Genomic DNA, 24,152 nt, shown 5'->3' with positions numbered 1-24,152 from the left:
TTTTCCCTCAATGGCCCGAACTCTGTCCCATCAACACCATTAGCTACTAGGGAGGCTGGGAGAGCAAATATTTGACAAAGGGGAGTGAAGTTGTTGGGATTAGCTGAGAGCCATCATGATGCAGAACCCGGAGCCGGGAGCATTGTCACCCTCATGGGTGTGTGGCCTATTGGCTGGAGAGAAGGGGAGAGTGGTATGTGACAGGTGTCACCTGCCTGTCACATGCCTGGGGCACGGTGGAAGGCACACCGACCATGCCCCTGTCTCCATCCCCCACCCCTGCTTTCCCCTCTGTCCCAACCCAGGAGGTGGACGCAGCAGAAATCCAAGTGCAGGTGTGTCTGTATGCCTTCGACCTCATCTACCTCAATGGAGAGGTGAGTTCCGGCTGCGGGTCTGGGGGCAGGGGGGCTGTGTGTGAGCTTGGGAGCCGACGGTCTGTGGGCCATGCTCAGGCAGCGGTTCTCAAAGTGTGGCCTGAGGACCCCTGAGGGTATCTCCAGGTCCCTCTCAGGGGAGTCTGTGAGGCTCCACCCGCCTTCTCCAGCTCTGCAGCTGGGTGAGGTGGGGCTTCCCCGACGCGGCCGCCATCTGAGTGCACATGCACACGTGAGAGCCAGCTCCGTAACAGCCAAGGACATGGAAGAGTTTGCAAAACGTTAAACTAATGCCACCTGTTCCGGGCACATTTCATAAAATTGTTGTTGGGTTAACTATGGGAGGCATGATTTATCTTTTTTTTAATTTTATTTTTTATAAACATATATTTTTATCACAGGGGTACAGGTCTGCGAATCGCCAGGTTTACACACTTCACAACACTCACCATAGCACATACCCTCCCCATATCATAAACCTCACCCCCCCACAACCCCCCTCCCCCATCAACCCTCAGTTTGTTTTGTGAGATTAAGAGTCACTTATGGTTTGTCTCCCTCCCAATCCCATCTTGTTTCATTTACTCTTCTCCTACCCCCTTAACCCCCCATGTTGCATCTCCTCTCCCTCATATCAGGGAGATCATATGATAGTTGTCTTTCTCCGATTGACTTATTTCGCTAAGCATGATACCCTCTAGTTCCATCCACGTCGTCGCAAATGGCAAGATTTCATTTCTTTTGATGGCTGCATAGTATTCCATTGTGTATATATACCACATCTTCTTTATCCATTTGTCTGTTGATGGACATCTAGGTTCTTTCCATAGTTTGGCTATTGTAGACATTGCTGCTATAAACATTCGGGTGCATGTGCCCCTTCAGATCACTATGTTTGTATCTTTAGGGTAAATACCCAGCAGTGCAATTGCAGGGTCATAGGGTAGTTCTATTTTCAACATTTTGAGGAACCTCCATGCTGTTTTCCAGAGTGGTTGCACCAGCTTGCATTCCCACCAACAGTGTAGGAGGGTTCCCCTTTCTCCGCATCCTCGCCAGCATCTGTCATTTCCTGACTTGTTAATTTTAGCCATTCTGACTAGTGTGAGGTGATATCTCATTGTGGTTTTGATTTGTATTTCCCTGATGCTGAGTGATATGGAGCACTTTTTCATGTGTCTGTTGGCCATCTGGATGTCTTCTTTGGAAAAATGTCTGTTCATGTCCTCTGCCCATTTCTTGATTGTATTATTTTCTTTGGGTGTTGAGTTTGCTAAGTTCTTTATAGATTTTGGACACTAGCACTTTATCTGATATGTCATTTGCAAATATCTTCTCCCATTCTGTCAGTTGTCTTTTGGTTTTGTTAACGTTTCCTTTGCTGTGCAAAAGCTTTTGATCTTGATGAAATCCCAATAGTTCATTTTTGCCCTTGCTTCCCTTGCCTTTGGTGATATTCCTAGGAAGATGTTGCTGCGGCTGAGGTCGAAGAGGTTGCTGCCTGTGTTCTCCTCAAGGATTTTGATGGATTCCTTTCTCACATTGAGGTCCTTCATCCATTTTGAGTCTATTTTCGTGTGTGGTGTAAGGAAATGATCCAATTTCATTTTTCTGCATGTGGCTGTCCAATTTTCCCAACACCATTTATTGAAGAGGCTGTCTTTGTTCCATTGGACATTCTTTCCTGCTTTGTCGAAGATGAGTTGACCATAGAGTTGAGGGTCTATTTCTGGGCTCTCTATTCTGTGCCATTGATCTATGTGTCTGTTTTTGTGCCAGTACCATGCTGTCTTGATGATGACAGCTTTGTAATAGAGCTTGAAGTCCGGAATTGTGATGCCACCAACTTTGGCTTTCTTTTTCAATATTCCTTTGGCTATTCGAGGTCTTTTCTGGTTCCATATGAATTTTAGGATTATTTGTTCCATTTCTTTGAAAAAAATGGATGGTACTTTGATAGGAATTGCATTAAATGTGTAGATTGCTTTAGGTAGCATAGACATTTTCACAGTATTTATTCTTCCAATCCAGGAGCATGGAACATTTTTCCATTTCTTTGTGTCTTCCTCAATTTCTTTCATGAGTACTTTATAGTTTTCTGTGTATAGATTCTTAGTCTCTTTGGTTAGGTTTATTCCCAGGTATCTTATAGTTTTGGGTGCAATTGTAAATGGGATGTACTCCTTAATTTCTCTTTCTTCTGTCTTCTTGTTGGTGTAGAGAAATGCAACTGATTTCTGTGCATTGATTTTATATCCTGACACTTTACTGAATTCCTGTACAAGTTCTAGCAGTTTTGGAGTGGAGTCTTTTGGGTTTTCCACATAGAGTATCATATCATCTGCGAAGAGTGATAGTTTGACTTCTTCTTTGCCGATTTGGATGCCTTTAATTTCCTTTTGTTGTCTGATTGCTGAGGCTAGGACTTCTAGTACTATGTTGAATAGCAGTGGTGATAACGGACATCCCTGCCGTGTTCCTGACCTTAGCGGAAAAGCTTTCAGTTTTTCTCCATTGAGAATGATATTTGCGGTGGGTTTTTCATAGATGGCTTTGATAATATTGAGGTATGTGCCGTCTATCCCTACACTTTGAAGAGTTTTGATCAGGAAGGGATGCTGTACTTTGTCAAATGCTTTTTCAGCATCTATGGAGAGTATCATATGGTTCTTGTTCTTTCTTTTATTAATGTGTTGTATCACATTGATTGATTTGCGGATGTTGAACCAACCTTGCAGCCCTGGAATAAATCCCACTTGGTCGTGGTGAATAATCCTTTTAATGTACTGTTGAATCCTATTGGCTAGTATTTTGGCGAGAATTTTTGCATCTGTGTTCATCAAGGATATTGGTCTGTAGTTCTCTTTTTTGATGGGATCCTTGTCTGGTTTTGGGATCAAGGTGATGCTGGCCTCATAAAATGAGTTTGGAAGTTTTCCTTCTATTTCTATTTTTTGGAACAGTTTCAGGAGAATAGGATTTAGTTCTTCTTTAAATGTTTGGTAGAATTCCCCCGGGAAGCCATCTGGCCCTGGGCTTTTGTTTGTTTGGAGATTTTTGATGACTGTTTCAATCTCCTTACTGGTTATGGGTCTGTTCAGGCTTTCCATTTCTTCCTGGTTCAGTTGTGGTAGTTTATATGTCTCTAGGAATGCATCCATTTCTTCCAGGTTGTCAAATTTGTTGGCGTAGAGTTGCTCATAGTATGTTCTTATAATTGTCTGTATTTCTTCGGTGTTCGTTGTGATCTCTCCTCTTTCATTCATGATTTTATTTATTTGGGTCCTTTCTCTTTTCTTTTTGATAAGTCTGGCCAGGGGTTTATCAATCTTATTAATTCTTTCAAAGAACCAGCTCCTAGTTTCGTTGATTTGTTCTATTGGTTTTTTGGTTTCTATTTCATTGATTTCTGCTCTGATCTTTATGATTTCTCTTCTCCTGCTGGGTTTAGGGTTTCTTTCTTGTTCTTTCTCCAGCTCCTTTAGGTGTAGGGTTAGGTTGTGTACCTGAGACCTTTCTTGTTTCTTGAGAAAGGCTTGTACCGCTATATATTTTCCTCTCAGGACTGCCTTTGTTGTGTCCCACAGATTCTGAACCGTTGTGTTTTCATTATCATTTGTTTCCATAAATTTTTTCAATTCTTCTTTAATTTCCTGGTTGACCCATTCATTCTTTAGAAGGATGCTGTTTAGTCTCCATGTATTTGGGTTCTTTCCAAATTTCCTCTTGTTATTGAGTTCTAGCTTTAGAGCATTGTGGTCTGAAAATATGCAGGGAATGATCCCAATCTTTTGATACCGGTTGAGACTTGATTTAGGACCAAGAATGTGATCTATTCTGGAGAATGTTCCATGTGCACTAGAGAAGAATGTGTATTCTGTTGCTTTGGGATGAAATGTTCTGAATATATCTGTGATGTCCATCTGGTCCAGTGTGTCATTTAAGGCCTTGATTTCCTTGTTGATCTTTTGCTTGGATGATCTGTCCATTTCAGTGAGGGGAGTGTTAAAATCCCCTACTATTATTGTATTCTTGTCGATGTGTTTCTTTGATTTTGTTATTAATTGGTTTATATAGTTGGCTGCTCCCACGTTAGGGGCATAGATATTTAAAATTGTTAGATCTTCTTGTTGGACAGTTCCTTTGAGTATGATATAGTGTCCTTCCTCATCTCTTATTATAGTCTTTGGCTTAAAATCTAATTGATCTGATATAAGGATTGCCACTCCTGCTTTCTTCTGATGTCCATTAGCATGGTAAATTCTTTTCCACCCCCTCACTTTAAACCTGGAGGTGTCTTCGGGTTTAAGATGAGTTTCTTGTAGGCAACATATAGATGGGTTTTGTTTTTTGATCCATTCTGATACCCTGTGTCTTTTGATTGGGGCATTTAGCCCATTAACATTCAGGGTAAGTATTGAGAGATATGAATTTAGTGCCATTGTATTGCCTGTAAGGTGACTGTTATTGTATATTGTCTCTGTTTCTTTCTGATCTACTACTTTTAGGGTCTCTCTTTGCTTAGAGGACCCCTTTCAAAATTTCCTGTAGAGCTGGTTTGGTGTTTGCAAATTCTTTCAGTTTTTGTTTGTCCTGGAAGCTTTTAATCTCTCCTTCTATTTTCAATGATAGCCTAGCTGGATATAGTATTCTTGGCTGCATGTTTTTCTCATTTAGTACTCTGAATATATCATGCCAGCTCTCTCTGGCCTGCCAGGTCTCTGTGGATAAGTCTGCTGCCAATCTAATATTTTTACCATTGTACGTTACAGACTTCTTTTCCCGGGCTGCTTTCAGGATCTTTTCTTTGTCACTAAGGCTTGTAAATTTTACTATTAGGTGACGGGGTGTGGACCTATTCTTATTGATTTTGAGGGGGGTTCTCTGAACCTCCTGGATTTTGATGCTTGTTCCCTTTGCCATATTGGGGAAATTCTCTCCAATAATTCTCTCCAACATACCTTCCGCTCCCCTCTCTGTTTCCTCTTCTTCTGGAATCCCAATTATTCTAATGTTGTTTCGTCTTATGGTGTCACTTATCTCTCGAATTCTCCCCTCGTGGTCCAGTAGCTGTTTGTCCCTCTTTTGCTCAGCTTCTTTATTCTCTGTCATTTGGTCTTCTATATCGCTAATTCTTTCTTCTGCCTCATTTATCCTAGCCGTGAGAGCCTCCATTTTTGATTGCACCTCATTAATAGCTTTTTTTATTTCAACTTGGTTAGATTTTAGTTCTTTTATTTCTCCAGAAAGGGCTTTTATATCTCCCGAGAGGGTTGCTTTAATATCTTCCATGCCTTTTTCAAGCCCGGCTAGAAACTTGAGAATCATCATTCTGAACTCTAGATCTGATATTACCAATGTCTGTATTGATTAGGTCCCTAGCCTTTGGTACTGCTTCTTGTTCTTTTTTTTGTGGTGAATTTTTCCGCCTTGTCATTTTGTCCAGTTAAGAGTATATGAAGGAGCAAGTAAAATACTAAAAGGGTGGCAACAACCCCAGGAAAATATGCTTTAGCCAAATCAGAAGAGATCCCAAATCGTGAGGGGGGAGAAAGGGGATAAAAAGGGGTTCAGAAAGAAAAAAAAAAAAAAGAAACTATTAAAAAAAGAAAGCCAATAAAAAATATAAAAAGGAAAAAAATATATATATATTAGATAAACTATTTAAAAGACGTTAAAAAAGAAAACAGTAAAAGTTAAAAAAATTTAGCAGAAAAAGAGAAAAAAAATTGAAAAAGAAAAAAAAATTAAATTAACTGCAAGGCTAAAGAATCATGGGGAGGAAGCCATGAGTTCTGTGCTTTGCTTTCTCCTCATCTGGAATTCCGCCGCTCACCTTGGTATTGAACCTGCACTCCTTGGTAGGTGAACTTGGTCCTGGCTGGGTTTCTCGTTGATCTTCTGGGGGAGCGTCTTTGCCCCAGGCGGAGTTGCACCGCCCTTACCCGGGGCCGGGCTGAGTCATCCGCTCGGGTTTGCTGGGTTTGCTTTCGGGAGCTTTTGTTCCCTGAGCACTTTCCGTAGAGTCCGGAGGGCGGGAATGAAGATGGCGGCCTCCCGGTGTCCGGCCCGGAGGAGCCGAGAGCCCGGGGCCCCACTCCTCAGTGCGCCCCCAGAGAACAGCGCCCAATGACTCCCGCCACCCTGGCCTCCGGCCATGCTCCGAGCTGACCGAGCCTGCGACCGGTTCAAGGCAACCCCGAGCTGAGAGTCACTCCTCGGCTCTGTCTCTGTAGCCGGCTTCCCCGTTCTAATACCTGTGAGCTCTGCGACACTCAGACAACCCTTCTGATCCTTCTGTGACCCTGCGGGACCTGAGGCCACGCTGACCCCGCACGGGCTTCACCCCGGTTAAGCCTCTGGAGCGATGTCCCTCAGCGGAACAGACTTTTAAAAGTCCCGATTTTGTGCTCCGTTGCTCCGCCGCTCGCCGGGAGCCGACCCCTCCCCCCGCGGTCTATCTTCCCGTCGCTTTGGATTCACTTCTCCGCCAGTCCTACCTTGCAGAAAGTGGTTGATTTTCTGTTTCTAGAATTGCTGTTCTTCTCTTCGATCTCCCGTTGGATTTGTAGGTGTTTGCAATCTTTAGATGAGCTATCTAGCTGATCTCCCGCTACCTGAAGTCGTCTCAGCCGCTACTTCTCTGCCATCTTGACCCCTCCGGAGGCATTGATTTTAAATGAATTAACAAACGCCCAGATTTCTCACTTTTCACGTAGCCAGTATAAACACGCGATTTCATCGCGGGTACTCCGTCGCTGCTCTGGTACATATCCAGAGACGTAACCCACATACACCCGAGCTATCTGGAGTCGGGGGGGGGGGGGGTCCCGAGACTGGAAAGTTTGCCAACTACTGCTCTGGGGTGTGGGGTAAGAATCAGAAGCCAGACCACGTCTTTTCACATCCCAGCACTCCCTTCCTGGGTGTGCGGCCACAGACCAATGACTCAGCCTCTCGGGGTCTCCGTTTCCTTATCACTACTGGGATCAATCACCAGAGTCTCCCCTTAGGAGAGTCTCATTGTGAATCTGGACACAGAACGGATGAGTCTGGGCTATTGAGATAAGTTCCATCCCCTTGCAGGGATGGAAGAGAACAGAAGGAGTGAGCTCCCCATCTCAGGAAGCATCCCACCTCAGCCTGCTGGAGGAGGGCTGCGCCTCCCCTGGGGCGAGAGCTAGGTGACTTCTTCCCGCAGCCTGCCCGATGGTTTGTAATAACAAGGCTTCCTGCCAGATTCGGCTTGGAATCGGCCTGCGTGGTTTCCAGCAGGGCTGTTCTGAAATCAGGGGAGTGCGCAGCACATGAAAGGGGGCAGTTAATAAGGTCAGAGAGTAGATTAACTTCTAGAAGGTTGGCGAGTCTGTTTCACCATACAAAGCAGGCCGTGTTCTCCCACGAGTGGATTGGTCTCAGAGCCCGGCAGATGAAGGCCTGCGGGGCCTGGTCTGTCTCGGCTTGTTTGCCTGTACGGTTTGATGCTCCCGTCCGCTGACTTCCGCCCAGCAGCCCACAGTTGGGCGGTTGCAACAGAGCCCGAGTAGCCCACAGACCCGAGAATATTTACCGTCTGGTTCTTTGTGGGACAGGGCTGCCGACCCCTGGATGAAAATGGAACGCGTCCTCAGAAACACGTTTAGGTTACACCCCTGTGGTCGTCGGCTTCCTTCTGGCTCTGTTCAGCCGGTGTTGAACGAGGAACCGTAGCCCCAATAATGGGAGTCCGTTCCCGTCTCCAGTCCCCTCGCCGCTCTTGGTCCTTTCCCTTCTCAAATCCTGGTGCCGGCATGGTTCCTCCCTGTCCGGCCGGTCCGTCAGGAGCTGCGCAGTGGCTGGTGACACTCGGGCGTCCTGTCTCTCCCGGGCCCGGGCTTCTTCTCATCCACAGTGACGTCCCTTTGTCTCTCTCTTCCTACCCAGTCCCTGGTGTGCAAGCCGCTTTCCCGACGCCGGCAGCTGCTCCGGGAGAACTTCGTGCAGACGGAGGGCGAATTTGTCTTCGCCACCTCCCTGGACACCAAGGACACGGAGCAGATCGCCAAGTTCTTGGAGCCGTCTGTGAAAAGGTGAGGGGGTCTGGGACGGCCGCGTTGTGTGTCCTGTGCTCCCGCCCACCCCAGCCCCGGTGCCTTCCGCGGCTGGCTGTCCTGAGCCGCGGCTTCACAAAGACCCCTTGTCCGTATCTCCCTCAGACTCCTGCGAGGGGCTGATGGTGAAAACCCTGGACGTCGACGCCACCTACGAGATCGCCAAGAGGTCACACAACTGGCTCAAGGTGAGCTGTCCCGGCCACCCTTCCCACATCCGGCGATCTTTCCACACGGGGTTCCAGCCCCCACTCATCCCGTGGGTTTCGGTCCTGCCTACCTCACAGTCCAGCCAGCCTGAGGCCGCCCCTCTGAGCGCTGCCCCCACCTGAGCCCATGGGAGCTACGTGACGTTTCTGTTCCCTGCGCGGGCCGTCTGGGTTGAATGGGGCCGGCAGGAAGGGAGAGAGCCAGGCCGTCGACGAGATGACATTGGGGTCGATGAGCATCGTGAAGAAAGCAAGTCGAGGTCAGGGGCCAGCGAGGATCTTGCAGTGCTCTGGTCATGGGGAGAGGCCTCTCCAGAGCTGATGCTTGGGTCAGGACACGGATGACAGGAAAGGGTCAGCCGTCTGGAAATCTGGGACAGAGTATCTAGGAGAAGGGTGGAGGCAACAAGTGCAAAGGCCCTGAGGTCAGAACAAGCAGCGAACGAGGCCTTTGAGGCGTGAGGTGAGGTCTGTGTGGAGAGCAGCTCTCAGATTACCCAGCGCGTCAGGGGTTGTTGTAAAATACTCGGGTTTTCCTTTAAAGGTTTTGAGAAACCAGTGAGGTTTTAGGCAGGAAGTCCCATGGTCTGATTATCATTTTGCACAAGACATCTGGCTGGCCTTGAATGGCAGATGGTTGGGGGTGGGGGGCGGTGCTGGGCAGAGCAGGCGCCTGCGGGCGGGCGGCTTGCCTGGAGGGGTCAGGAGGACTGCAGAGCCAGCTGGGTTTCTCGGGTGTGTGTTAGCTGCCCACGGTCCTGTCAGCAGCTGGAAACGTATGAGCATTTCCTGTCTTAGGACCCTTTCCTTGCTGCATCCCCAAGGCCGAGTCCTGCCTGGCACTTAGTTAATATTTCTGGAACGAATGATGAATGTTCTCTGTGTGAAGGAGTGAGTGGAATGTGTGTCCATCCTGAAGGAAAGAGGGGACCCAAGGGGGACCCCCAAGCTCTCCGTCTGACCTGTCCCCTCAGTCCTGCCAGCTCTTCCCACTTTGGTCGTCTCTTTCGCATCTGCTCTGGAAGTCCAGAAGCTCCTCCCGCGGCCAACCTCAGCCCGGCGGCCGTCCTCGGGCCTCTGTGGGAGCTCTCCCTAGACTCACCCCAGCCCCGGCTCTACCGACCGCAGAGCCTCCAGCAGCGAGGTCCGCGCCTTGGCAGCATCCCCTCACCTCCTGCCTTCCCTCCCCAGCTGAAGAAGGACTACCTCGATGGCGTGGGCGACACCCTGGACCTCGTGGTGATTGGCGCCTACCTGGGCCGTGGCAAGCGGGCCGGCCGCTACGGGGGCTTCCTGCTGGCCGCCTACGACGAGGAGAGCGAGGAGCTCCAGGCCATATGCAAGGTGCGGGGAGGCAGGAGGGAAGAAGAGTCTTCTCAGCCTGGGGGGTGACGGGGGGTGAACCAAGAAGCTCTCATGCCGTGTGTAGGATTATTTTTTCTAGCTTTTATGTGCTTTTTCTGATCCTGTAAGTAACCCTTGCTTCACGTAGAGAAATGCACTGTCATAGAAAGTTGTAAGGAAGCTACGTCAAGAATTGAGTTCAGCTGCGGGTGAGGATGGCTGACGAGGGTCTTATATTTCTCAGGAGAAGTCTGAAGGGGGGGCAGGTGGCTCTCCGATGTCACTGGGGACCCAGGCTTCTCCGCCCGCACAGGGGTTTGGTCATGGGCTTCCGACCTCATCTTCATAATGTGGCTGCGGGAGCTCCAGCCATCATGGCCATGCACGCTCTAGGCAGCAGGAAGGAGGAAGGCCCTGAGCAGAGAGATATGTCCCCCGCATCAGCCTCGGCCAGTGAGCAGCTTTTCTGGCTTGAGTCAGAATTCTGCTCCTTGGCCCTCCCCCACGCACAGGGCAGCTTGAAAAATGCGGTGGTCTGGGTTTTTGTTTAAAGCTACGTGCATTGTTGACCCAACAAATGTGAGGCTTTTGCCACGGAAACAGCATAAACTGTTACCCACAATTCTAATACCTAGAAATAACCACTAGTAAGAAAAAATTTTTTTAAAGATTTTATTTGACAGAGAGAGAGAGACAGCAAGAGAGGGAACCCAAGCACAGGGAGTGAGAGAGGGAGAAGCAGGCTTCCCACAGAACAGAGAGCCCGATGTGGGGCTCGATCCCAGGACCCTGGGATCATGACCTGAGCCAAAGGCTGACACTTAACCAACTGAGCCACCCAGGCGCCCCAACCACTAATAAAATTTGAGGGAATGTCTTATTAACACCTTTACAAAGCTGTGATCTTTGTATAACAGGAATTTTTTCCCCTGCTTTCTGTCTAGAAATACCATGTTTTAAATGTCATCAGATATATTTAAGTAACGTAGTGATAAAAGATGTTAGAGTGTTTGCACTTGTCTTTAGGACTTCTAGAAGCACAACTCGAATGTGTTAAACTTAAAAATAAAACGGTCCTGGGGCGCCTGGGTGGCTCAGTGGGTTAAGCCTCTGCCTTCAGCTCCGGTCATGATCTCAGGGTCCTGGGATCGAGTCCCGCATCGGGCTCTCTGCTTGGCAGGGAGCCTGCTTCCTCCTCTCTCTCTCTGCCTGCCTCTCTGCCTACTTGTGGTCTCGCTCTGTCAAATAAATAAAATAAAATCTTAAAAAAAAAACAACGGTCCTTTATTTTACCAGCAAAAATGGGTTTATTCAGAAATAGCAGAGAATTGCAGTTGGGGACACACAAGCTGTGGCGAAACCATGGGCTCGTCCCGTGAAGGAGAGGAATGTTATTTTATGGAACAGAAGGAGGCAGGGGAAGGGGTTGTTTTGAACAAAAGTTCACTGGGGAGGAAAAAGAAGAAAGTACCAGACCGGGGTGGGGTGGGGACCGCTTCTCAGGGGGCTGAGTGGCTACGGTGGTCGCTTTCTCGTCAGACAGCAAAGTCTGTCTTTCCCCGCAGGGGCCTCCGCCCTGGGAGCCCATCACAGAGGCTTGGGCTGGTCTCTGTCACGGCCAGTTCTTCCTGTAACTGACAATCGGGGGCCTCCCTTGACCAGCCCCTGACCCCGTGTTAGTGAGGTGACCCAGGATTTTTCACAAACGCTTGTGGAAGAGTGTTCCGAGAGATGGGTGCGCCCCAGGCCCTGGACCAGCTCCGCGCAGGTGGCCGGTTCCCTCGTGGCCAGCATGGCTCTCACAAGTGACTCCGCACCGCACAAGGTGCTTAGCCCCAGGGAACCATGGCAGAGGTGGCCTTACCCGTTTGCATGCATCACGGGGCACCAGCCCAGCTCTGGCTCACGCTCTCGACCCATGACAGTGTTCTGGAAGAGCTCTGTGCCAGAGAAACCACCGAAGGCTCTCGGCACACAGAGGGCTTTCCGGTTGGCATTTCCTATCTGTGGTTTGGAGACGTGCGTCTTGCCACGTCTGCCGGCAGCCAAGTTTTTGTTAGGTTGGACAACGTGGGTAGGTGAGGGAAAATCTTCGGCAGCGCGGAGATCGGAGAAGACAGCCTGCTCTGGGGCCGGTGGGCTATGGGCGGCCCGGGGACCGGATGGAAGGAGCCAGGGCTTCTCCAGCAAGCGCCAAGTGACGGGCCGTGGGTGGGCAGGGGACCGCCGCTGGGAGAGGGGATCCCCATCCTGGCACCCCCACCCCGGCACTTCCTCTGTGGTTTCCGTGGGTTCTGGCTTGGCCGGGGTAGGGTGGGGGCCTCCCCTGTGCAGAGCTGGGTCCTCAGCGGCAGGAGCCCCGGGCCGCACGGCTGAGCCCCTGTCCTCCCCGCAGCTCGGAACCGGCTTCAGCGACGAGGAGCTGGAGGAGCACCACCACAGGCTCCAGGTGAGGGGCGCGGCCTCGCCCCCTGTCGCCCTGTGTGCATGCAAGGCTCTGGCCCTTCACCCTCTTAGGGGCCGTGGGTGCTGGAACAGGTTCGGGAGCCCCACATGTCCAGGTTCAAGTCCCGGCTCTGCCAGCTGCTAGCCCAGGGCATGGGTGAGGGAGCCTCCGCTGCCCCAAGGGGAGGGGATGAGTCATGGGGAGCACTCTCGCGGGGGTCCCCGAGTCGGCCCTGAGTGAACCCCGACAGGAGTGGGGAAGCCCCTAGTAATTGGGACTGTTGGTGGCACGATCACAGGTATTTTGCGGGTACAACTCCCTTTTCTGTGCTCTGTCTCTGTGACAGTCTTCGGTTTTCTCTCTCTTTCTCTCTCTGGCTCTTTTCTTCCTTCATTCCCCCCATCCCTGCCCAGGCTTTTCCCTTAAGACATGCCTGTGTCACTGTCTGTACTCCTGCCCCATTTTTGTCCCCTTTCCTGTCTCCCTGACCCCCAACCCCCAGCCTTGACTTGGAGACCCGAGACCCCGTCCTCCTCACACCCACTGCCGTTGCCCGCAGGCCCTGGTGCTGCCCAGCCCGCGCCCCTACGTCCGGGTGGACGGCGCCGTGGCCCCTGACCACTGGCTGGACCCCAGCGCCGTGTGGGAGGTGAAATGCGCTGACCTGTCCCTGTCCCCCATCTACCCCGCTGCCCGGGGCCTGGTGAGTAGCCGGGGCCCCATGGGCCGAAGGCAGCAGGAGGGACCTGGGGTCGAGCTTCTGGACGGGAGATGGGGAGCGGGACGGGAGATGGAGCCCACGCCTATGCCCGGGTTGTAGTAACTAGGAGAGCTTGAGCTCACCTTTTTTTGGGCATCCAACAACGGGCTCCAAGTCTCAATGTAAAAAAAAAAAGAAAGAAAGAAATTCCACAGGTGCAGAAAGTAGACACTGAAGTTATTTCCTTTAATACCAATAAGCTCACATTCGGCTCCTCAGCGTTTTTGAAAACACAGTTCTGAACGTAAAGCTTGGGACACTTCCTGCTGGGCAGTGACGTCGGCTGGGGCCCATCTTTCCCGACCGTAATTCATTTTCACGCTGCCAGGTTTTTAAATCCCCAGGCTGATCTCTCTGACCAGTGGCTCCGGCCCCCAGGCCAGCTCCACGGTTGGCCTGGCACTAGGGGAGGCTTGAGTTCAAAATGTGCTTCCTTTGCGATCCCCTCAGACCCTTCAGAATCTAGCTAGCGTGTGCTTCTCTGATTGGGAGTGGACTTCCAATTAAAGGCAGAACTCGGGTTTGTTTTTTTACCCAAGATATAGTTATTTTAGAGAGAGAGTGCAGGGGTGGGGGGTGCAGAGGGCGAGAATCTCGAGCAGATTCAGCAGAGCGCAGAGCCGGCGCAGGGCTCGACCTCATGACCCTGAGGTCGTGACCTGAGCCCAAACCAAGCGTTGGATGTTCAGCCAACTGAGCCCTCCAGGGCGCCCCAGAACTCTCATTTTTACATCAAATTTCTGTCTTAACATTTCTCGCTCAGGCTCCCTGTTAGGCAGTCAGGGTCCCTTGGTGATAAGTGGCAGGAGTGGCGTAGACGGAGCTTCCGAGCGAAGCAGGCGCCCTGCTCGCAGGCCCAGCCCTGCCTCACACCCTCCCATCCTCACGAAGCACTGAGCGAGCCCGGCCTGCAGCTGGGTGGGGGGGTAGAGCCCCGGAGCCGAGGGCGCTGGGCCAGGATCACACAGCCCCTGAGCTGGGAGCTGGGATTTGAACTGTGCTGTCTGGTTCTCAAACCTACCCCGGGTCTCTGCTGCCCTGTCCCCGGGTGACAATAGGACGGCAGCCGAGGTCCCAGCTGCTGGCTCTTAAGCTGTCATTGTGCTCCAAGTGCTTTATTCCCTTATTCAGTCTTGACAACCCATTGCTTGGCCCCGTTGTATGGATCAGGAAACCAAGGCCAGAGGGCGGGTGAGGGGAGGAGACCCAGGCTGGGGACCTGCTGCTGGGAGCGGCCTGTGGGCTGGACCCCAGGAGCATCTCCACCCTCACCCCCTCCCCCAGGTGGATGGTGAGAAGGGGATCTCCCTTCGCTTTCCTCGGTTTATCCGTGTCCGTGAAGACAAGAAGCCAGAGGAGGCCACCACCAGCGCCCAGGTGAGGCCTCAGCCGGGGTGGGCTTGCCTGGCCACACCAGCTTCTCGGTGGAGGGTTCTGGAACTGAGGTTGGGGGGCAGCCCTGGGGCTTCTGAGCCCCTCCGCCACCGCCCGCTCTCTGCAGGTGGCTTCACTGTACAAGAAGCAGAGTCAGATTCAGAATCAGCAGGGCGCAGATCTGGACTCCGACCCGGAAGATTTCTACTAGGCTCCTCCCCGCCCAGGGGCTGGGGGCCGGGGGCACGGAGGTGCAGAAACGCAGATGTCTTGTTGCTCAGCAGACCTGCTGTTGCGATCGGGGGGGTGGGAGGGGTCTGGAGTGTCACAGGTGCGCGTGCGTGCGCGCGCGCGCACGTGTGTGTGTGTGTGTGTGTGTGTGTGTGTGTGTGTGTGTGTGTGTGAGGGGGATGGGTTAAGCGGGATCTGGGATTTATTTGATCATTTTCTTCAATAAATAATTATTGAACACCCGGCGCCGTGTCAGGGTGTGTGCTGGGCTCTGGGGTACAGCCCCAGGAACTCCCACGTGGGTGGCATGTGACAGGCCCCGTGCCAGCACCTTCCCATACACTCTTCCACTGTGCTGGAAACATCCCGTGTCCACACGGCCAAGCAGGACAGCCACTGGCCGCGCCCAACCACTGAGCCATGGTGTGTTTTATTTCATTTTCATGAATTTTTCTGTGAGCAGCCACATGCCGTTAGGGGCTATTGTAGGAGACAGCGGTGGCCTTGACCATGAATGTTAACTCCGGTAACCCGCAGCGGTCCTGCCAGGCAGGCAGTGGGGGGCGGGGGGGGGGCAGAGAGCAGGGATTGGGCATCCAGGCCCACACTGGGGTTCTGACCCGGCAGTCCGGCTCCGGGCCCCATCCTCGTGGGAGACAGTGCAGTGACTGTGAGACCCCCTCCCCAGCTCTGCGGCCCACCGACTGGGGACTGCTGATTCTGGGGCCTGAGCCGTGAGGTTTGGTCACCCATAGATCCCCAGCCCTGTGGTTCCCTTAGGCATGGAACCCAGTCTTCCTGAGGAAAGCGGGGCAGGGGACATGCTCTTTCCCCTCCACGCCTCTGCAGACCCCTGTGAACACCGCCCCCCCAAGCAGCTGTGGCCGCCTGGCCCTCTGCCAGGGCTGGGCGGGATCGTCCTCACTCACCAAAGACCCTCTCAACAATTTTTATTACCCCATTTGACAGATGGGGGCACTGAGGCAAAGGGATGGAAGTTAGTTTCCCTACATCCTCTATCTAGGAGACAGAGGGCCAGGATTTGGTCCAGGCGGTCTGCAGGAGGCCCTGTGCCCAGAGTGCCTCTCGGGGGGAGCCTTGTGTGGCCCCTCGAGGATGTGGAACCTAATCCCGCAAGCAGTGAAGGTCTGGAAGTGACAAGATCCTGCCGATGGCTGGAGATGCAGATGGTGAAGGGATGACCCCGGGGTGAGAGGTCCAGGGGCTGGGGGCAGCAGCTAGAACATCTTTCCTTGGTGCAATGCTTCTAGAACTTGTCGAGACCCATCAAGGGCAGAAGGTGCTCGGAGCTGAGTCCTGGGAAGTGTGTGCAGAGCGGGGGAGGGGACAGGAGCGCTCATTCATTATTGCGCATGAATCGAATATATAATTTCGAATTGTCACATTACTGATGATGTTCATTTGAATCATTTGATGAAGATACGGTCTGCTTGGTGTCCCCCCTGTAAAGTGACCTTCCTTTGCAGTTAGCATATTGTAAGGGGTACCTCGTGTGTTGTAAATAAATATTACCACCCCTGGCACTCTTATTGCTGTCTGTATGGATTCCTGGTTTCCTCTGTTACCCTGTATGCCCTGTCGTTGTTTATTTGGATTTTCAAATTGCTCCTGATATGGCTGGGGAGCTTCTTCGGGCTGACCTCTGACCCTTTGCCGGGACCCTACAACTCTGTTCTTGATTTACCGCCCAAGAGGTTTTAGGGTCATCTTAGACTTGCTCGTCCTGCTTCAGACATGGGAACAGCCCAGTCTCCCAGGACTCGGGCCCTTTTCGTGGGGAATGGTATTTAGAAGTCAAGCCCCGGATGCTGGACGTGTCCTCTTAGCTCGATGACGTCCCCGTGCACCCCCATGACATCTGTGTCTACTATTACGTCCCTCTCTCTGTACCGAAACCCACCAGTACAAACCCGTGCCTCCGATTCTCATCCCGATACTGCAGACTCCTCCTTTCCCCACTCTCTGTATCCATGAGGCACCTGATTTCCCTTTCTCTGTCGTAGAATCCCATGTGCCACTCCTCTCCCTTCCGCGCCCCCACCTCGTGCAGCGGGACTGCCCTTCTGACCCTGACCCCGCATCCACGCCCTACACCGTGCTGCCCCCGTGAGTGGACATTCTAGGGACCTGCCTTCAACACCTTCTCATTCAGCTGCCACTGCTCCCGCAGGGCCCGTCAGGCTCCTCTCCCCACGCCCCAGCACTCTGTGCCCCACTGTCCCTCCGTGGGCACCCCCTCACTCCTGCACCTGATCTGAACTCTGGCTCCCTGTCCCGATTCCCTCCCAATCCCACCGGGAGAGACCCTCGTCGCCTCCTTGGGCTTCCCTTCCCCAACCCCCTCGCTCGCTCGCCCTTAATCGCTGTGGGTGGCCACTTGCTGAAGTCAGACTGTCACCAGGCTCAGTGACCTCAGCTCCCTGAGGCTGTGGGCCATGGGCCGCTTCACAGGCCTGGAGGCCGGCAGAGGCCCGGCTTGGAGCGAGCACCCTGCAGGCCCACTGGAAAGCGAATCAATAAGTGCTCTCCGCTCTAATCCCCAGTTTCGAGACCATCCAGTTCTATTCTGGGGATAAAAGGTCAGAGGCTGAGACTGGCACCCCCTCCATGTCACTCAAGCCAGATGGGGAGGCAGGAACAGCTCTGATCCCTCCCCATCCTCGGGAGAGATTTCTGATCCAGCTGTCACAACTCTCGGACACTGGGACCCAGACTGAGGGAGAGGCCCAGGGAGGCAGGAAGACTTGGCGAAGGAGTGCCAGGGAAGATAAGGAAGCCCGGCCTGCCAAGGGGGACGGGAAGGAGGGGGACAAGAAGGAGGGGGAGCCGCCTTGAGCCTGGTGCCCGGTGCCCGGTGCCCCGTGCCCTGCCCCTCCATGCAGTTTCCCATGGGCCCCGCCTGCATCTTCTTGAGGAAAGGCATCGCCGAGAAACAGCGGGTGAGGTGGCGGGCAAGGCAAAGGGAGTCCGGGGTGCGGTGTGACATGTGCAAGGGGCCGGGGGCCAGATGGGGGGCCCAGGCAGGGGGTGCGTGCCTGAGAAGGTAGAATTCGGGGAGCTCGGTGGGCCAGTGAGGTGGGTGAGAGTGAAATCAGAAGTCAGTAGCAAAAGGGGGAGAGGGAGACCCATAAATAAAAGGGGAACTGGGCTGTCCCTGTTCGTCACCACTCATTCCTACGGACACCCAGAGCAAGGACGATGATGACACCAGCGGCCACTTCACCACGGCGCTGCTGCGTGCCCAGCCCTGCACAAAGGGCTTTGCTTTCCCGCTGTCATTTCATTCTGTTAAGCCCACGAGGCCATGCTTGCGTTCCCATTTCACAGATGCAGACGCTAAGGCTGAGTCACAAAGCCCCTGCCTTACGCAGTTACTGAGTGGCAGGGTCCATTCAGATCTGTTTGATTCCAGGGGGCTTACTTTTCCTTGTTAGGCTTTCAGATGACCAGAGAGAGAGAGGGAAGGGGAAGGAAGGAAATTGGGGGGGGGGACAATAAAAGAAGTTGGAGGGGGCTCCAAGAATAAAGGGAGAAGCCTGAGGCTGGTGGGGGTCCCCAGGTGGCGTGCCACATACCCAGGGACATCCTGCCCAGACTCCACTGAACACTGGTCCCATGCAAATGGCTTCTAACCCTTGGGAGAAAGAGTAGGGCCCGTAGGAAAAGAATCAAGGGGGTATAGTGGAAAGAATTTTGGCTCAGATTTCAAATCTCAACCCTCACTGGACCTGACCTTGAGAAAGTGATTCAATGTCTCCCTGCCCCCGGGAAGGGCTCTGCCACTTAGGAGCCGGGTGACCTCTGGCCATTTCCTTAATCTCTCTGTTCCTCAGCTTCCTCTCAAGGAAGATGGGAATGCTGTTTGGTCCTACCTCCCGGGGTGGCTCTGAGATTTAAATGACATTGGCGCTCAGAGCGGCGTTAGCTGTGATTCCGAGCAGCCTCGTTTTCTTTTTGGATGCGGTGGCATCAAAAGCCTCTTGCAGCACAATGGGAGGGATGTCTGTTCAGGAAAGACAGAGGGAGAGAGTTCAAGATTCCGGGATAGGAGCGAGGAAAGGGGAAGTGATGAGAATGAGGGCCAGAAGCCATCAGGGGTGGGAGTCAGGAGGTGGGAGAAGGAAGAGGAGGGCGGGGTGGGGAGAGACAGGAAGGGGAAGGGGTTGCTCGGAGGAGGGAGGGGACACGTTTAGAGAAGTAGATATTGGCTCCCTGACCCTCTCCAAATTCCCTCTCCCTGCATTCCTTTCCAGGAAAGACCCCTGGGACAAGATGAGATCGAAGGTAACCTCTGTCCCCGAATGCCACCTCATTGTCATCCACCCCTAGGCTTCTCCCTGTGCATCTCAGGGTAGACCCTTCCCACGCAAGCTTCATCCCCCTCTCTCTTCCCACTCAGCCATGATTTTGTGCAACTCCTTCTCATGCTCACTTAGGAGCCTCCCAAAGTATTTAGAAGACATGCCCATCCCTAAGTATCTCAGAGACCCAGGAGAGACACATGCATGAGTTTTGGGGGTTTCGTTTATTAATTTTTTAAATTTTTTATAAACATACAATGTATTTTTATCCCCAGGGGTACAGGTCTGTGAATCGCCAGGTTTACACATTTCACAGCACTCATCATAGCACATACCCTCCCCAATGTCCATAATCCCACCACCCTCTCCCGACCCCCCTTTCCCCAGCCATCCTCAGCCTGTTTTGTGAGATTGAGTCTTTTATGGCTTGTCTCCCTCCCGATCCCATCTTCTTTCATTTTTTCTTTTCCTACCCCCAAACCCTCTATGTTGCATCTCCACTTCCTCATAACAGGGAGATCATATGATAGTTGTCTTTCTCCAATTGACTTATTTCACATGCATGAGTTTTAGTTGAATCAAAAACTTGACTTTTCTTTTGGTGGTTTGGAACTTTCGCATAATTTCAGCCCAGAATCTGGAGGACCGCCATGCCGTCGCTTTGCAGTGTCGCGGATCATTTCTCTTGTACATTTTGGTCTTGCACGTTACAATCTCCAGCCACATTTCTTACATCACTCCTTTTTGAAACTTTTGTTTTCAAAGATGCCTTCTCCTTTGCAAAGTCTCTAGTCGGTGACTCCCTGATGGTTTCAAGGGATGCCACTCTTCCCCATGGACTGTTTCATGCGCCCCCAAAGTTCTTCTCTCTTAACTTTTCAGAGCTTCGGGAAGCATTTCTTGAGTTCGACAAGGACAGAGATGGGTTCATCTCCTGTAAAGATTTGGGGAATCTCATGAGGACGATGGGTTACATGCCCACAGAGATGGAGCTCATTGAACTGGGCCAGCAAATCCGCATGAACTGTGAGGCCAGGGCGGGAAGAACTGCTGGGGGTGGGGGTGGGCTATGGTGGAAGCGGGAGGGATGTGAGGCTAAGCCAGAAAGAAGGAAGAGGGTAGGGGTCGCTAGGAGTCTGGAAGCAAGCTCTCCAGGCTGGACTCAGGGAGGCAGTGTTGGAAGTGGATAAAAGGGTGACTCTTCGAGGCAGAGTTTGGTTCAAGACCCACTTCTATCATTTACTGATGGTGGTACTTTTGAAATGTGGAGTCAGCTCCCACACTTGAGTCCATTTCCCCACCTGTCAGGCGGAGATGATGTCACTCCTTGTGGGATTGCGATAAAGGAGCTGATACAGGTCAGGCTTAGCCTCCAGTAAATGGTGATTCATGGAGGTCACAACCACAACCACAAGATGCATTAGTAGAGGGCAAGATTGGAACCCAGTTTTATCACCGGAAGCAAACTTGGGATGGATTTCAGAGCTCATTTTGAGAAGGAAGCTTGGACAAAATTGCTCTGGGGTTTGCTTCCAGGTGTACCACAGAGTAAATGAGGCTAGGCATGGATGGGATCGTGTTCCTATCTGGAAGGGATTTGGCTCCCACTGAATTCACTCTCCCCCTTCTACAGACCAACAGATGAGCGAACATAGATCTGAACCAATTAAGAGATTTGCCCAAGGTCACAGGGACAGCTAGTGACTTCCATCCCACGCACCTGGTCCACCCTGGTTGGGATTAGAGGGACTCTGTGCCCAGGTTGGCTGAGAGGGAAAGTTCTCAGAAGGCAGAGAGATCGGAACAGGTCTTCCTGTTGAACAGACCTCCAGACATCGAAGAGTCCAGCGGGGTCATGGGGGGTTGGTTCCTTGGCATCTCACTAGACCAGCCTCTTCTGTCCTCAGTGGGTGGCCGTGTCGACTTTGATGATTTCGTGGAGCTGATGACACCCAAACTGCTGGCCGAAACAGCAGGGATGATCGGTGTCCAGGAGATGAGAGACGCCTTCAAGGAAGTGAGTTAAGAGTTTCATGGTGCTGGTGCTTGAAGGAAACCTCAGGGTTCTATGACTGGTCTTCAAGTGTGGATGGAACCCACCCAAACCAAGTTTTTTGGGAACTATAATGGGATGTATAGGGAAGGAAAATGACATCTTCCAAACACTTGCAAAGCACAAGGCCCTCTACACATACTCTCTAGTTTAAACATCATATGGAACAGTAGGGGTAAGTGACTCCTTACCCCAGCTATGCATATGAGAACAATGAGGCTTATGGAATTTACAAATCTTACCCAAGGTCCTGCAATCTCCAGAACACACGTTAGGACCTCTAATTTCCGTGCCCTTAATGGGAAGAGGGAATCCAATAATTTGAGATCCCACAGGGGAATGCAAAGAGATAATCTGGTTTAACCCACTTGTAGAGATGCTTTAAAAATGAGACCCAGGGAGGTGAGGGGCTTGCTGAAATTTGCTTTCATCCCCTAATAAAATGTGTTTCTCAGGGGCGCCTGGGTGGCTCAGTAGGTTAAGCGCCTGCCTTTGATATATAGCAGGTGTGATTGAGGAACTCATTTTTTTTTCATTTTATCTAATTTTGATTACTTTCAATTCGATTATCTTTTCAATTTTCACTTACATTCAACAGAATATAAATTCAATTTGTGTGAATTTAAAAACAAATACGCAGTTCAGTTACTGGGAAACATTCCTTTCAGAAAAACTTGGGTGTGTGGTCTACCTTTTCTTTTTTTTTAAAAAAAAGATTTTATTTGTTTATTTGAGAGAGAAAGAGAGAGAGAGGATGAGCAGGGGCAGAGGGACAGGGAGAAGCCGTATCCTTGCTGAGCGAAGAGCCCAACACGAGACTTGATCCCAGGACCCCAAGATCATGACCTGAACTGAAGGCAGATACTTAACCGACTGAGCCCCCCAGGTGCCCCTGATTTGTTTTAAACAAACATGAACACAAGGCTCTGATGTATGGACCATGAGGGGATCCAGAGGACCAATGGCGGGGGGAGGGATGTCATGATGGTCCAGGCAAGAGATCATTGTGGCTTGGGCCACGTTAGCATCGGCTGGCTAGGGAAGGATAGTTAGCTGCCCCACCTGCTTGGGATGTAGAACATATGAAATGTTCTGGTAGATCGGTAAAGTGTTTGCAGCATAGAGGTTTGAAAATAGTTCATTGATTCAGCATACCAGGTGGCAGGCACTGTTTGGGGCTGGGCACGGGGCAGTGAATGGGGCAGTGAACAAGGCAGTGCTGATGACCACCTTTGGGGAGCTGACCTGCCTGTACACCATGTGCAAAAGCACTTATCTTAATTCCTGACCCACAGTTAACTGGTCAGTAAACACTGCTCTTGGGATTGTCGTACATGTGGCTGACATCACCCCCCTGCTTCCGTCAGTTTGACGCCAATGGAGATGGAGAGATCACCCTCGGGGAGCTGCAGCAGGCCATGCAGAGGCTCCTGGGAGAGAAGCTCACACCCCGTGAGATCTCGGAGGTTGTGCAGGAGGCCGATGTGAACGGAGACGGTACCGTCGACTTTGAAGGTGACATTACATGGGGATAGCCACTGGTAGACGCTTAACCCTCTGAGCCACCCAGGCACCCTGACAAAAGCTAAATTCTTAATCCAATATTCAGGTGCATCCATGGTCTGCCCCCCACCCACTCCACACTTCAGCAACCTCTCTCTGAGCTGCTGTGCTCTGGGGCACCCTTGGCCCCTGCTCTGTGTCCCTCAAATCCTGTTCCTTTTTCCCTGATGTTCCTTCCACTTCCTGCACCTTCCCCATCAGTGCATTCTTAGGTCTTATCCATCCCTTGAGAATCGGCACAGCAAAGCCTCTGCCAAGAAGCTTCCCTTCACCCTTAGCTGGGTGTATTAAACCCCACTCGGTAGTCCCACGGACGTTTTCCTGTTCCTCTCCCTTCAGAGGGAGTAATCGCTGAAGACTTTGATGCTCTGAGTTGTGTTCGCCTTCCGGGCCGTCAGGTTCCTGGAGGGCGATGAAGGATGTTCTCTGAACCGTCTGCTGTCATTCCCCAGAGGGAATTTTGGTAGATATTCATTGCATGACCACAACTTAGTAAATGTTTGCTGGATGCCTGCTGGATCTCACCAGGCTCAGGTGTGCAGGGGACACCACTGGAAATCTGGACAAGGTTGGAGACAGATCTCCAGGCAGGGGAGGGACAGACTGACCTCAGGACCTGGGTGGGGCCCTGGAGCTCATCTGGCATGGAGTCACGGAGCAGTCAGGGGTACCCTGCCTTCATTCCAGGCTTTGCCGCTCACCATCCACGTGACCTCAGGCTCACTGCTCAGCCTTACTGGCCTCTGTATGCCTATCTGTAAAAATGGTATTTTCTCCTCCAGGGTTAGTTGAAAGGATGAGATCAGGTAATCACAGTTATTATTGAACCCTTCATGTGTCTTATAAACAGGATCTTGTTTAACCTTCTGAAAGACTATAGAAGGCTTATGGCCGTCCTGTGACTCCCAGTTTGGAGATGAAGAAACTGAGGTACACCGGGGACTTTCCTGCAGATCCCCCATGGTTCCTGACACGCACACACAGTAAGGGCTCAAAAGTAAAGCTGGCCACCCTTACAAATGCGCGTCTCACCAGGGACTTTTCTTTGCAGAGTTTGTGAAGATGATGTCTCGCTGAGAAGGTTCCAGAAGCCCCATACTCCCCGCCCTGGCCAACGTGGATCAAACATTTGCTGAGGACTGAATCCCCCTGGGCCCTTCCAGGAGAGAGGGTGGGAGGGTGCGTGGTGATGGGCCCTGCAGAGAGAGCATGAGCTGAGGTTAGCCTGGAAGTGATCGCTTTGCCTGGATAGCACATACCTCTCTAGAGTGAGATTAAGAAGGAAGAGTCTACATACGGAAATGAGATTGGGACTAGGGTCAGTGCCACCCCCCCAATTCCAAAGGTTAAGGACACCTTTTGACTTTTCATAATCCCCAATGC

The 24,152-nt window shown here is 51.7% G+C and overlaps 2 protein-coding genes across 2 annotated transcripts in view; both read left to right on the top strand.

The window, feature by feature from the left end:
- LIG1 (DNA ligase 1) overlaps window positions 1–16,381 on the top strand; it is a 43,935-nt gene extending 27,554 nt beyond the window's left edge. Inside the window, 8 exon segments of the mRNA XM_047711482.1 lie at window positions 306–377; window positions 8,301–8,443; window positions 8,571–8,655; window positions 9,868–10,020; window positions 12,416–12,469; window positions 13,026–13,169; window positions 14,511–14,603; window positions 14,728–16,381. Coding sequence (XP_047567438.1) covers window positions 306–377; window positions 8,301–8,443; window positions 8,571–8,655; window positions 9,868–10,020; window positions 12,416–12,469; window positions 13,026–13,169; window positions 14,511–14,603; window positions 14,728–14,811 — 828 coding nt within the window. The 3' untranslated portion in view covers window positions 14,812–16,381.
- Window positions 16,382–17,728: 1,347 nt separating this feature from the next.
- Window positions 17,729–23,846, top strand: CABP5 (calcium binding protein 5). Its single transcript, XM_047712205.1, has 6 exons — window positions 17,729–17,791; window positions 19,106–19,136; window positions 20,036–20,179; window positions 21,061–21,170; window positions 22,574–22,721; window positions 23,821–23,846. The coding sequence occupies exons 1-6, from the start codon at window positions 17,729–17,731 to the stop codon at window positions 23,844–23,846; spliced, it is 522 nt and encodes a 173-aa protein (XP_047568161.1).
- The last annotated feature ends 306 nt before the right edge of the window (window positions 23,847–24,152 follow it).

This window comes from Lutra lutra, chromosome 17 (assembly GCF_902655055.1).
Source record: "Lutra lutra chromosome 17, mLutLut1.2, whole genome shotgun sequence".
In the NCBI taxonomy this organism is placed as follows: domain Eukaryota; kingdom Metazoa; phylum Chordata; class Mammalia; order Carnivora; family Mustelidae; genus Lutra; species Lutra lutra.
The sequence above is the reverse complement of the archived record's forward strand: the minus strand, read 5'-3'. Positions and strand labels throughout refer to the sequence as shown.

Excerpts from the sequence above, each read along its gene's own strand:
- CABP5 (XM_047712205.1), top strand. The coding sequence starts at position 17,729 with ATGCAGTTTCCCATGGGCCCCGCCTGCATCTTCTTGAGGAAAGGCATC. Across the intron at positions 17,792-19,105 it reads GCATCGCCGAGAAACAGCGG|GAAAGACCCCTGGGACAAGA; the intron begins GTGAGGTGGCGG and ends ATTCCTTTCCAG. Across the intron at positions 22,722-23,820 it reads CGGTACCGTCGACTTTGAAG|AGTTTGTGAAGATGATGTCT; the intron begins GTGACATTACAT and ends TTTTCTTTGCAG.